This window comes from Triticum aestivum, chromosome 6D (genome assembly GCF_018294505.1).
Source record: "Triticum aestivum cultivar Chinese Spring chromosome 6D, IWGSC CS RefSeq v2.1, whole genome shotgun sequence".
In the NCBI taxonomy this organism is placed as follows: Eukaryota; Viridiplantae; Streptophyta; class Magnoliopsida; order Poales; family Poaceae; genus Triticum; species Triticum aestivum.
The window spans coordinates 18,400,378-18,411,336 of NC_057811.1; the positions used below are offsets into that span (position 1 = coordinate 18,400,378).

A 10,959-nucleotide genomic window follows, 5' to 3' on the forward strand; every position below is an offset into this window, starting at 1 on the left:
TGCACTGCAGGGTTATTAGCAGCACAGACTGTATGCGTTGCTGCCGCTACTCGCAGAATTATTGTTCATGTCACCATGCAAATTCATACAATTGATTTGGTGGCAACGTGATGTGAAGTCCATCAGCGTTAACCAAACCCTATGAACAGTGTCAACAGTAAACAGTCCAAGAATTTAATCACTAACATCATAAGGACGGTACGAATATGATGTAAGCCACAAATCCAGACCAGGTAAACACCACAGAAGCATAACCAACAATCGGACTGAGCTTTTCTTACCGGAGGCCTGGGAGGGCGTGCTTTAGCACACTTAACAGGTGGGACTTAAAATATTTCTTCACAACCACACTTCGATCATCACACATTTATACATAGTTGTACCTATCAGAAGCTTATTCAACACATCATACATGTTAAAACTCCACTAGTAAATGCATCAACTTGTCAACTCAAATTACATGATTGATTCAGCATGGATAGACGATTTGCGACATCTACCATTGTTGGTCTTAGGTCCACATCAAAATTAAGGCATTCAGCAGCAATTCCTGCCAGAGTGTCAAGAAGCTCCAAATTTTCTGCCACTGCAATTTCCTTGTCAAACAACTCGGTCGATTTCCTCCCCTGCTTGTGGTTCTCAAGGAAATTAATTACTAAGCTGTTTTTGTCCATATGTGTGGCCTTTCTCCTAGTAACAAGCTCCAAGATGATAACTCCAAAACTGTAGACATCACTTTGTTCGGTCAGTAGGCCTGTTCGTACATATAGAGGATCCATATAAGCCATGTCACCAATGCATGCTCCGCTATGTTCATGGCCTCTCACGATCAACCTTGATATGCCGATGTCTGAGATCTTTGGCACAAAGTTGTTATCCAAGAGTATATTTGATGGTTTAACATCACCGTGTAATATTTTCGTAGCAAATGCAGAATGCACATAAGCTAGAGCACCTGCCGATGTTGCAGCAATACTTAATCGCACGCCAAGGTTAAGAGGCACCTTGATGTTGATGTGAAGAATGTAATGGAGGTTAGCTGTAGAGTGAAACTCATGGACTAGCATCGGGACTTCAAATTCAAGGCAACAACCTATGAGCCTAACCATATTTCCGTGAATGACTTGAGACTGGATGATGACTTCATTTGCAAAATCTTCATTCTGTACCACACTACCACTAAATAGCTTCCTTATTGTAACCGGCACACTATCAACAAGGCCCATGTAAACTACTCCAAAGCTATCTCTTCTAATAAGATTCTTATTCTTTAAAATTGGACTGAGCTCCTTTTTTTTGAAAAGTTTCACAAAATTTACATTCTCCAATGTAGGCCCACCATACCGCACGTGATTCCTGTGTGCTTTTCTGTCGAAGATGTCCAAATTGTTCAACTTGTAGAGCACGCCATTGTTAGAGCTAGAAATACTTGCACCTTGTGGGCTTACAGTTTTCTTTACATCTTGCACTCCCCTTAATGGCCACTGATCACTGGAAGCTTCTTGCTCCCCTTGCTGCCAATGATCTTCTCTAGGTATCTCTACATATTCTGCAAGTCCTTCTGTTCCAGCGTGTTCCTTGATTTCCTTTCCAAGGTACTGATAAGAAAGCTTTGAGTTTTTCTCTTGGCAATACTGTTCCTTTAGGAAACTAACCTGCTGCTCAACTGATGAACCACTTATGCCAGTTTCGATGGTAATTTCTGTTTTATCTAGTCTATCAAGTATATGGCGTGCAACTGGTCTCTTCTTTGGGTTCAAGTCCATGCATTGTATCCCTATCTTAGTGCATACTCTTACTTGCTCCAACTGTGTATGCCACTGATCTGATGCCTCCAACTGATTCATCCAATTTGCAACTACCTACAAAGTTGCAGCTAGGAGTTAAAATGTACTCCCTCCATTCCATATTACTAGTCCCTGATTTAGTACAAAGTTGTACTAAATCAGCGACAAGTAATATGGAACGGAGGGAGTAGATGGTGAACTTTATAGCAGCAGCGACTACTCAACTACAGATGCAAAAAGTGGTTTGACATTTATAAGCGCATTTCCATATTTCTTTGTAAATTCAATCTTTTGGGTGAAACTACCCTTTTGCAGGCTGCCATGGATGTGATCTTAGTGCTCACAAAGGCTTAATTAAACATGCAATGTGGTCTGCTGAAGGCACAGTGCTACAAAAGTGGATATTGGTTTAGACCGTTCTTGTTTGGGAATACATGATTTCTGCAATTACTCTAAGGTTCAGTTAAAACATAGCATATTTCATTTGAAAATCTATCATTAACATGCGCAAACACTTAAATTGTTCTTACATTCTCCTCTTCTGGATACCCCTTCTCTCCTGTTAGTATCTCCACAATTATAATGCCAAGACTATATATGTCCGACGCAAATGTAAATTGTCCTCTATAGAATTCTGGTGCTAAGTATCCCCTACAAGAAAATTTATACGGCCCAATAAATTAATGTGCACACAATAGAGATGTGTGCAGAATAAATAAGAGATTTCAAACCCCCGCAAAAAAAAGAGCTTTCGAGACGGTGGCTTACTGAGATCCACATAGATGTGAAGTAAAAGCTCGGGTTTGGTCTTCATCGAGGCACCTTGAGAGTCCAAAATCAGCAATTTTAGGTACCATGTGATCAGCTATCAATATATTTCCGGGCTTGAGATCTAAATGAAGAATACGGTTCTCATGAAGATGAAGTAAGCCCTCACAGCTTCCCTTGATAATACGATAACGATCTCTCCATTTAAGTCCACAAGACGCATCTGCGGAGGAAAGGGGTTCCACATTTGCGTACCTTAGAGATAATAATGTGAATCAATTGATGCATGCCATAGAAAGCATTTCCAATATGTTTTCAAAGATGTCGAAATTAGTGTCAAAGAAGAGTAGAGAATAAATCTGAGACGTTCGGTGTTCAAATATGCAAAGGCAGGTTTACACCCAACTATAGCATGTCACTTTCTAATTGATTAATTAAATTAACTTCCCCACTTGCTATTTTATTCAATGATATTATTCCAAGGAAGAAAATAAACATATCTTCTCACATAGATTAGCACTTTGACCCAAAAAACTGTTAAGAAAAAACCGGACGCTGGTAGTTTTGATCACCATTATTAGTTGCCCCACATGTAATGGACCAACACTACCCTTACTCAAGGGAGGAAATAATTCATGGATAATATGCCTACACTTTTCTGGTGAGTTCTAGTCTACAATACCAATCTATATTAGTTATACTGTATGTATTTTTATGTATTTACGGACATGGAAATGAATAGAAATACTCCAAATATAAATACAAAAATGAATGCAAAACCTATATCAAATGCAACCTTGCGGCCGGTTTTGTGAAACAAACAGACTGCAATGAAAATAGAATCGAATGGAAGGCCACATGAAGAGATCTCCTACTCTATGGAGGGTGCGACGGCCGGGTTGGTGTACACTAAGCTCCGCCAAGGTTCTCCCCCAACGAACCCACCCCTCTACAGCGATCATAGGCAGTGACACTGCCATTTGCATTTGTCGCCTTCCTGACAATACAATAGTGATGGTCACATGCTTCACCCTGGGCTCACCGCCGCACCCGAGAATGAGGGGGAGAGGACTGTCCTGCCGCCGCCACCATATCCAAGCCCTGCCCCTAGCTCATCGTTGTGCCAAAGGAAAATATGACATCTGTACCACCACCCAAGGATTTGTCCGGTGCCGACACATTGGTATAGGCACTGCCAACACCTTTGTATGGCTGCCTTGTTGACTCCTTCAAGTGGCCCCCAACACGCAATAGGGTGCGCTCGTCCATGACCCCACCGTCACAAAAATATGGTATGCTAGGACTATCACAAAATATGGGATGCTATGACTATGTAGTGACCTGGAAAAAAAACATAGAAATAAGCTTCACGATCATACCGGTAATATACTTATCGAGACTTCCGTTAGGTATGTACTCAAAACATAGCACCCAGTTTCGTACATCTGCCATGACAAATTTCCCGTCATAGTCCCCCACCATCCCTTGCGTGTCAGAACAATATCCCAAAAAACGAACTATGTTCTTGTGCTTGGCCTTCATTAGGCACTCGACCTCTTTGTGGAAATTATTCTCATGCATGTCAATTGTTATGGACAACTTCTTCACAGCGACCATTCCTTTTCCCACCGTTCCCTGCAGTCACAATGTGAATTACCAATGTGTGTGCACGTGGTGGTGTGTCATTGTGATGTGCACGTCATTTATCTTTTAGATCAACAATGATAAGGAATGAGAAAGCTTACAAGCGGGAGTAATCCGTACCTTATAAACAATCGCAGACCCACCACTGCCAATTTGTTGATCATCAGAGAAACTATCTGTGATTTCTTGTAAAAGTGATAATGGCAGGTATGTTGGCTCTGCACTTTCATCAAGCACCATGCGCTCTAGGTCAACCTTGTGTATTGTTCTTATTTTGGTATCCATTTGCAATCAATGCCAGAGTGCAGTACCTTTGAAACAAGACAACACAACTATTAGCTTTTAGTTTGTGTGTGTCGTTGACAATAAGACAACTATTAGAATTTTTCTCAAGTAGTCAAGTATTCACTTTGGCACATGGGAGCATATGCTCCTGCCATTGAAAAATATATTTCAAAATGTCAAAAAAATCCAAACACAAATTTGACACGTACATCTCAACATTGTATGTGCGCACGCCAAGTTTAGTGAAAAACCGACATTTTATACGCCTTGTGTAAAAAAGACAAAGGCGAGTGTTAGGCGCCGGCGTGCCGGCCCAAATTTGGGCCGGTCGTACCAGCACCGTACGATTAAATAATAAGGAGCCGCACGATTCCCATCTTTCTCTTCCTCGGGCGTCGTCTTCTATAAGAAAAAGCTTCCTATGCGCCGCCATGGATGACGACGCGCCAGCCTCGAAGCACCTCCCCTGCGTCTCCCTTGTCGTTGTGCTCGTCGCCGGTCGCCGTCGTCGTCACCGGTCGCCGCTGTCGCCTCCTGCGTTTCTCACCAGCAAAAGCGAGCCCGTGGTTGCAGCTCCCCGTGGCGGCGATTGCAGCTCTGGCCACTGCTCGCGAGCTCACCGGCTCGCCGTCGCCACTTGCCGAGGCCACTCACCAGTCCCGCTTGCCGATTGGATGGTTGCAGCAAAATTCAGTTGCTAGAAAAACTGGTCCCAGCTCTGATTCGCGGTTCCAGCAAAATCAAATGCTCGTTGTAGCAAAATCAAATAATGGTTCCAGCAAAAAGGAACAAAATGCAGCATAAAAACTAAAAAATGCATCTCGCCGCCACACCTCATGAAGAAATTTGGTTCCAGCAAAACTCTCTAGGTCCCATCGCCGTTGAAGCAAAACAAATCGCCGGTAGTAGCTATATGTGTTGCCGGCTCCAGCAAAGAACTAACGATGCAGCTCCCATCCACCCGATTGAATTGTAGCAAAAAATTGCATTGTATCCAGCAAAATAAGAAAACAGTGGTAGCAAAATATTGCAAAACAAAATGGAAGTTGTCCCCCAGCAAAAGTAAAAAAACACGGATGTAGCAAAAAATCAAGCTCGTTCCAGCAAACCAGAAAGCCAGTGGTAGCAAAACAAAGCACCTGTGATGGCAAAAAAGAGTATTGGTTCCAGCAAAACCAAACGCTTGTGGTAGCAAAAAGGATTAATGGTTCCAACATCAAGGAACACTGGTTCCAGCATCATCGCATGCCGGTGCAGCTCCGAGATGAACGGCAAGAAAAGAAACAACAATCTCCTTTCCCAAGAGCAGAGCGTGCGTGCTGCATGTGCTTGAGCCCAACCTCGTGGGATCCATGGCGGACTGCACATGGCATGAGAGAGAAGGTAAAAAAAAAAGCAAGGACGAGCTGACCCCTCTCATGGATCTATGACGGAAAAATGCTGCAGGAAGCAGAGAAGGCAGTAAAAACGAGCTCAAATTGATGGGGAGATTTCTGGAGAGAACACACGAAGGAGAAGGAGGAGAGATTGAGAGCCGGGGGATTGAAGGACGAGCAGGGTGAGGATGCCTGGTGTGGTCTCTAGAAAGTGCGAGCGGATAAGATGGAAGTGGTGGGGATAGAGATAAGCTTAGTCGGTAGTGGGCCTGGGCTGCCTAGCAACGCGAGCGAGCGGACCGGCCGAACGCTCGGCCGGTCGACCGTATACAAGCGTTTCCCAAAGACAAAATAATGTCTCATGAAAAGCCTTTTTAACACTTATTTTTATATTTTTACATCTGACATAAAGTTGTTGGTTTTCCGCAAAACGAGTTTCTGTGCACGTAGAATGTTGAAATGTAGTTGGGAATCATTTTGTCACAATTTTGTGACATTTCAAAATATGTTTAAAACATATTTTAAAAACCAGGAGCATATGCTCCCACGTGCCAAAACGCCTCTCTCGAACCCAATCATGAAAGACAACACATTTACGTACATGCATCTCGTCTCGCTAGCTAGTTACTCAAGTATAATATGAAGATCACTATTTTGCTAGCCTGGTTTCAAAGTATAACAAATGAGCGATTTAAAAGTAAAGTAAATAATTCAGCAACAGTAACCGATTCTTATGTCGCTAGCCTCATTTGATCTGGATTAATTAGCTGTCTTTTGATTTACTATAGTAGCACTGGTGACATAGGAATTAGCAAGCACATGAAGGAAGGATGGATCGATGACCAAAATTACTTGAGAGGAAACCAAAAACACAGCATATACAGTAGGGTGTTGAACTGTTGATAGAGGCCATCCCGTCACATGCACATACATACCACGGCAGCGAGGCTAACTAGTCCTGTAGAAGTAGAACCTGCCGGCCAGTGTGCAGAGATCAGTGAAATCTGGATCGCCGCGTCCTGCCCGAGCTCTTAGGAAGATGGTCGATGACGATGACCCCAGACGGCCTTAGCCTGCAGCGACAACGCGTGATGGTAGAGCGCAGCTAGATGACGGTCTGGTGTAGAATGGGGAGGAAATTGTGTGGAGAAGGCTGAGACAGGGGAAAGAAATTGGAGAAGATAGAGGTGATATATGCGCCTGCTGTTCGACCTCAAAAAGACATCCTTGGGATATGGTTGCGGAGAAGGCTTAAATGTCGTCCACAGATAAATTCAAGACTAGTGAGATATATTGTGTACTCTTTGTATACTTCCTTTTTGAATTGATATGTGTAGTATTTTTGTACCGAAGCAGAAGTGTCTACTCAACTGAGAGTCATTCCACACGGTGTGTAGGTACAATATTTCAGAAGATTATTATTGTCCGAGGCCACTGCAAGGGTGGGTTAATTACCCTCTCATTTATATCATAAAAGTGTTGTTCTCTATTTGGTTTTCAAAACACAGTACGACATAGATGCTCACAAACAATTATAATAATAATGATAAAAAAACTGTGGGGTAAATACTAATGATAATTAACTCAAATGCTCCCAACTAAAATGTGAAATAAAAAAGGAACCGGCTCTGGTTTTCTACTGTTTTTAATCAAAGATCTAGGCTGGAATTTATGAAAAATTGTACTACAATATTCAAAAATAAAATGTGTCATTTTAAAGTATTATAGGAACCCAAAGTCTGATAATACAAATTTCAATGTCCGCAGGTTTTGGGTTTTAGTGAATGAAACAACGACATTTTAGTTTCAATAGAGAATGATGATTGTGTTTTGAGCATTAGTTTTAATTCAAGTGTTGCAGATTTCTAGAGTATAGTTGAAAAATAAATTATGATTATTGAATTACTGATATTATTGAATCTTAAATCTTAGGGTACCTTCTAACTTTTGGTGATCCCGAGTGGAGGTTCAGTTTTGTGAACCAGCACCCACCGGCCAACTCTCGTTTAATTCTTCTTCGCAAGAAAGACAAGTGAACAATTTTTTCTCAAGAAGTTTCAACAGTAGTTGACTAAGATAGTCATGGGCGGATATACAATACTTGCCCCATGAGCACGAGCTCTGGCTCAGCACCACCATTACCTAAAAACCGACGAACTACCAGGGCGATGAAGATCGCTGCAACACATCAACGATGGGTGCACATGAAGGCGGAATGGATGTCGTTGGCAAGAGAGGGCGTCTAGCTTCCACACATTGTGGATGACATCAATGAGTAAGGGTGTGTGCACAATGGAGAAGCGAGGGAGTGGCGGCACGCAATGTAGAAAATAGTGACCGGATACAAATACATAGGCGGGTCAAGACAATCTCAAATACAAACATAAATAACCAGCCGCAGTCCATAATAATGTATGCGGTTTTCAAGACTTAACTTTAAGTAGTAATTGGACTAGTAATGCATAAGTCCTGTAACTTCAAATTCATACCATGGGGGAAAATCCAGATACTAATTTAATGGTTTAAGTTTTGTCCATTTTATTGGTTAAAATTGTGGTTAAACTTGAATCTTGAAAAGTATGTGAATCTTCTTCTCTTTTAGTCCTAAGGAGTACAATAAAAGAAGAATTAAAACGAATGGATCGTTGTTGAGAAGATCCATGGCAGGAGGGCGATGACAAAGACGCATTTATCAACACATGTAACACATTGTGGTGTTAACACGTGCTTGGTGATTTTTTTTAGAACATGATGAGATTCTTGAACATGGTGTAATTTTTCTTTGAGACACACTCCCTCCCTCCGTGATTATTAGTAGTCTTCTTTGATTACTTTTGCAGGTATAACTGATGTCCCAATGTTCAGAGAAATCAAGGCCGATGTTGTGTAGTTTGAGAGCTATAATTTTATTCATGAATCATAAGAGTAGAAACTTTGAAGCAGACAATCTAGCTAATTTCCCTTTTCTCTCGAGTTGGGTAGACATGTGTCGCTCAATGAGCCACATGGCATTGTAACAGTTCCTTTGGACCTTGTTGATCAATAAAGCAATGTAGTTTCCCTAAAAAAAGACTACCTACCACCGTGAATGCTATACCTCGCTTCGGTTGACGTCTTTTTGGGCCCGCCCATGTGCAGGGCGGAACGACCCTGTCTTTTATTACTTTTTTTTCCTTTTCTTTTCTTTCATTTTCATTTTTCAACTTTAAAATAATTCGAAATTTTTAAAAAGATCCAACTTTGAAAAAATACCGAAATTCAGAAAACGAATGTTTGAGAAATCATTAACTGTCCCTGAATTAAAAACTGTTCATGATTTTGAAAATTGTTCGCGAAGTTATAAAATGTTCGCAGATTCGAAAAATATATAAGATTTTGAAAATAATGTCCGCATATTCAAAAAATGTTCATGATTTGGAAATAATGTTAAGGAAATCAAAAAATGTTCGCGTATTAAGAACAAATTCTGAATTTGAAAAAATGTTCATGATTTTTCTAAACGCCAACAAAAAATCAAAAAAAAATCATGAATTTCAAATGCAGTTCATATATTCAAACAATGTTCAATGATTCCACAATGTTCATGCATTTCAAAAAATATTTTTCAAAGGAAAAATGTTTTTGAATTTTAAATTTTGTTCCGAAAATTTTATAAAAAATCACAGTTTAAAAAATGACGGCAATTTGTTAAAGATGGTCATGTTTCAGAAAATGTTCAGAAATTTGTAAAACAATTCAGAATTTTTTAAAAATATGTTCGTGTTTTCCTAAATATTTAGTTTTTTATAAAAATGTTCACAAATTATAAAGATATTCATAAAATGAAAATGCAAATAAAATTAAAGAAAGAAATAAAAATGAAATAAAAGACAACAACAAAGCCTTTAGTCCCAAACAAGTTGGGGTACACGTGAAACCCTTAAATTCTAGCTACCAACTCATGGGTCTTGACATGGATAGCAAGTTTCCACGGATACGTGTCAATGGCTAGTTATTTGGTGATACACCAGTCCTTCAGATCTCCTTTTATGTATTCCTCCCATGTCAAATTTGGTCTAGCCCAACCAAAAGAAAAAACGAACAAGAAACAAAGAAAAGAAATACATAATGAAACAATAAAATAAAAAGATAAATGAAAGAAAAATCAAATAAAAAAGAAAAAGTCGGTCCATCAAACATTCCCAAGACCGGAGGGAAAAAGACCAGACTGGGCGGCCCACCCGCTGGACAGGCGCGAAACGGGGGTATACGCTAGGTCTCTATACAACGACCTACCCGCCAAATAGGTGCCACGTATCTTACTTATAGCAAGTATAGCATCCGTCTCACGCATAGAGTCCCCAGCGAGAACACATATGGGCAAAGCCAGTAACGTGACTGCGATTTTTAATAATTTTTTTTTCTGTTTTTAGTTTTAGTTTGGTTAACTCCGGTTTTATTTATTTCTTTCTCAGTTTTCTTTGTTTTTACATGTTTTCTTTGTTTCTTTATCGGTTTTCACAAAAAATTCCTTGTTTTCCTATGGTTTTTTGTTTCTTTCTTGGCTTTTCTTTGACCATTTTGTTTTCTTTGTTTCCTTCTCCTTTTTGCATTGTTTTTTTTGTTTTCCTTTTCCCATTTTCTCTTTGGTTACTCCTTTTCCTTTTTAACATATATCTACATATTTGTTACATATTGTACATTATTTTTTATAAATTGAGAATACTTTTTAAATACATGTTTAATATTTTTCGAATACTTCCTCCATACCATATGAATTGATGCTAAAATATATGTATCTTAGACACACTAAAATGGATGTATATAACACTGAAATACGTCTAGATACGTTTATTTTAGCACCAATTAATATGAGATGGAGGGAGTACATGATTAATTTTTTTCCAAAAGATGTTTCAATTTCTTTTGTTTTCATACACATTGTACATTTTTTATACAAGCAAAACCAATTTTAATATTGGTTTAGCATTTTTTTGAAGCTGTGGTTTAACATTTTTCATATATATGATTAACAGTTTTTAGAGTATATCTTTGATGTCTACTTTTCTTCGTAAACATCGTATATTTTTGTTATACATCTGATACATTTTTTATACATA

General features: G+C 39.7%; 1 protein-coding gene across 3 annotated transcripts; it reads right to left on the reverse strand.

The window, feature by feature from the left end:
* Positions 1-268: 268 nt before the first annotated feature.
* LOC123143149 (protein STRUBBELIG-RECEPTOR FAMILY 5) lies at positions 269-7,066 on the reverse strand. 3 transcript variants are annotated; one of them, XM_044561993.1, is made up of 6 exons: positions 6,834-7,053; positions 4,320-4,510; positions 3,935-4,190; positions 2,556-2,778; positions 2,318-2,438; positions 271-1,862 (listed from the first exon to the last, which is right to left on the reverse strand). In XM_044561993.1, the coding sequence occupies exons 2-6, from the start codon at positions 4,482-4,484 to the stop codon at positions 447-449; spliced, it is 2,181 nt and encodes a 726-aa protein (XP_044417928.1). In that variant the 5' UTR covers positions 4,485-4,510; positions 6,834-7,053; the 3' UTR covers positions 271-446. The 3 variants fall into 3 exon arrangements, with proteins under 3 accessions (XP_044417929.1, XP_044417928.1, XP_044417927.1); XM_044561992.1 differs by having other exon boundaries at positions 272-1,862; positions 6,796-7,066; XM_044561994.1 differs by lacking the exon at positions 6,834-7,053 and having other exon boundaries at positions 269-1,862; positions 4,320-4,490.
* Positions 7,067-10,959: the final 3,893 nt, after the last annotated feature.

What these genes read in the sequence shown, in the direction of transcription:
- LOC123143149 (XM_044561994.1), bottom strand. Translation starts at nt 4,484, where the DNA reads ATGGATACCAAAATAAGAACAATACACAAGGTTGACCTAGAGCGCATG. An exon ending in GGTCTGCGATTGTTTATAAG is followed by an intron (nt 4,191 to 4,319) that starts GTACGGATTACT and finishes TTGTGACTGCAG; the next exon opens with GGAACGGTGGGAAAAGGAAT. An exon ending in TCTCGATAAGTATATTACCG is followed by an intron (nt 2,779 to 3,934) that starts GTATGATCGTGA and finishes TTTCCTCCGCAG; the next exon opens with ATGCGTCTTGTGGACTTAAA.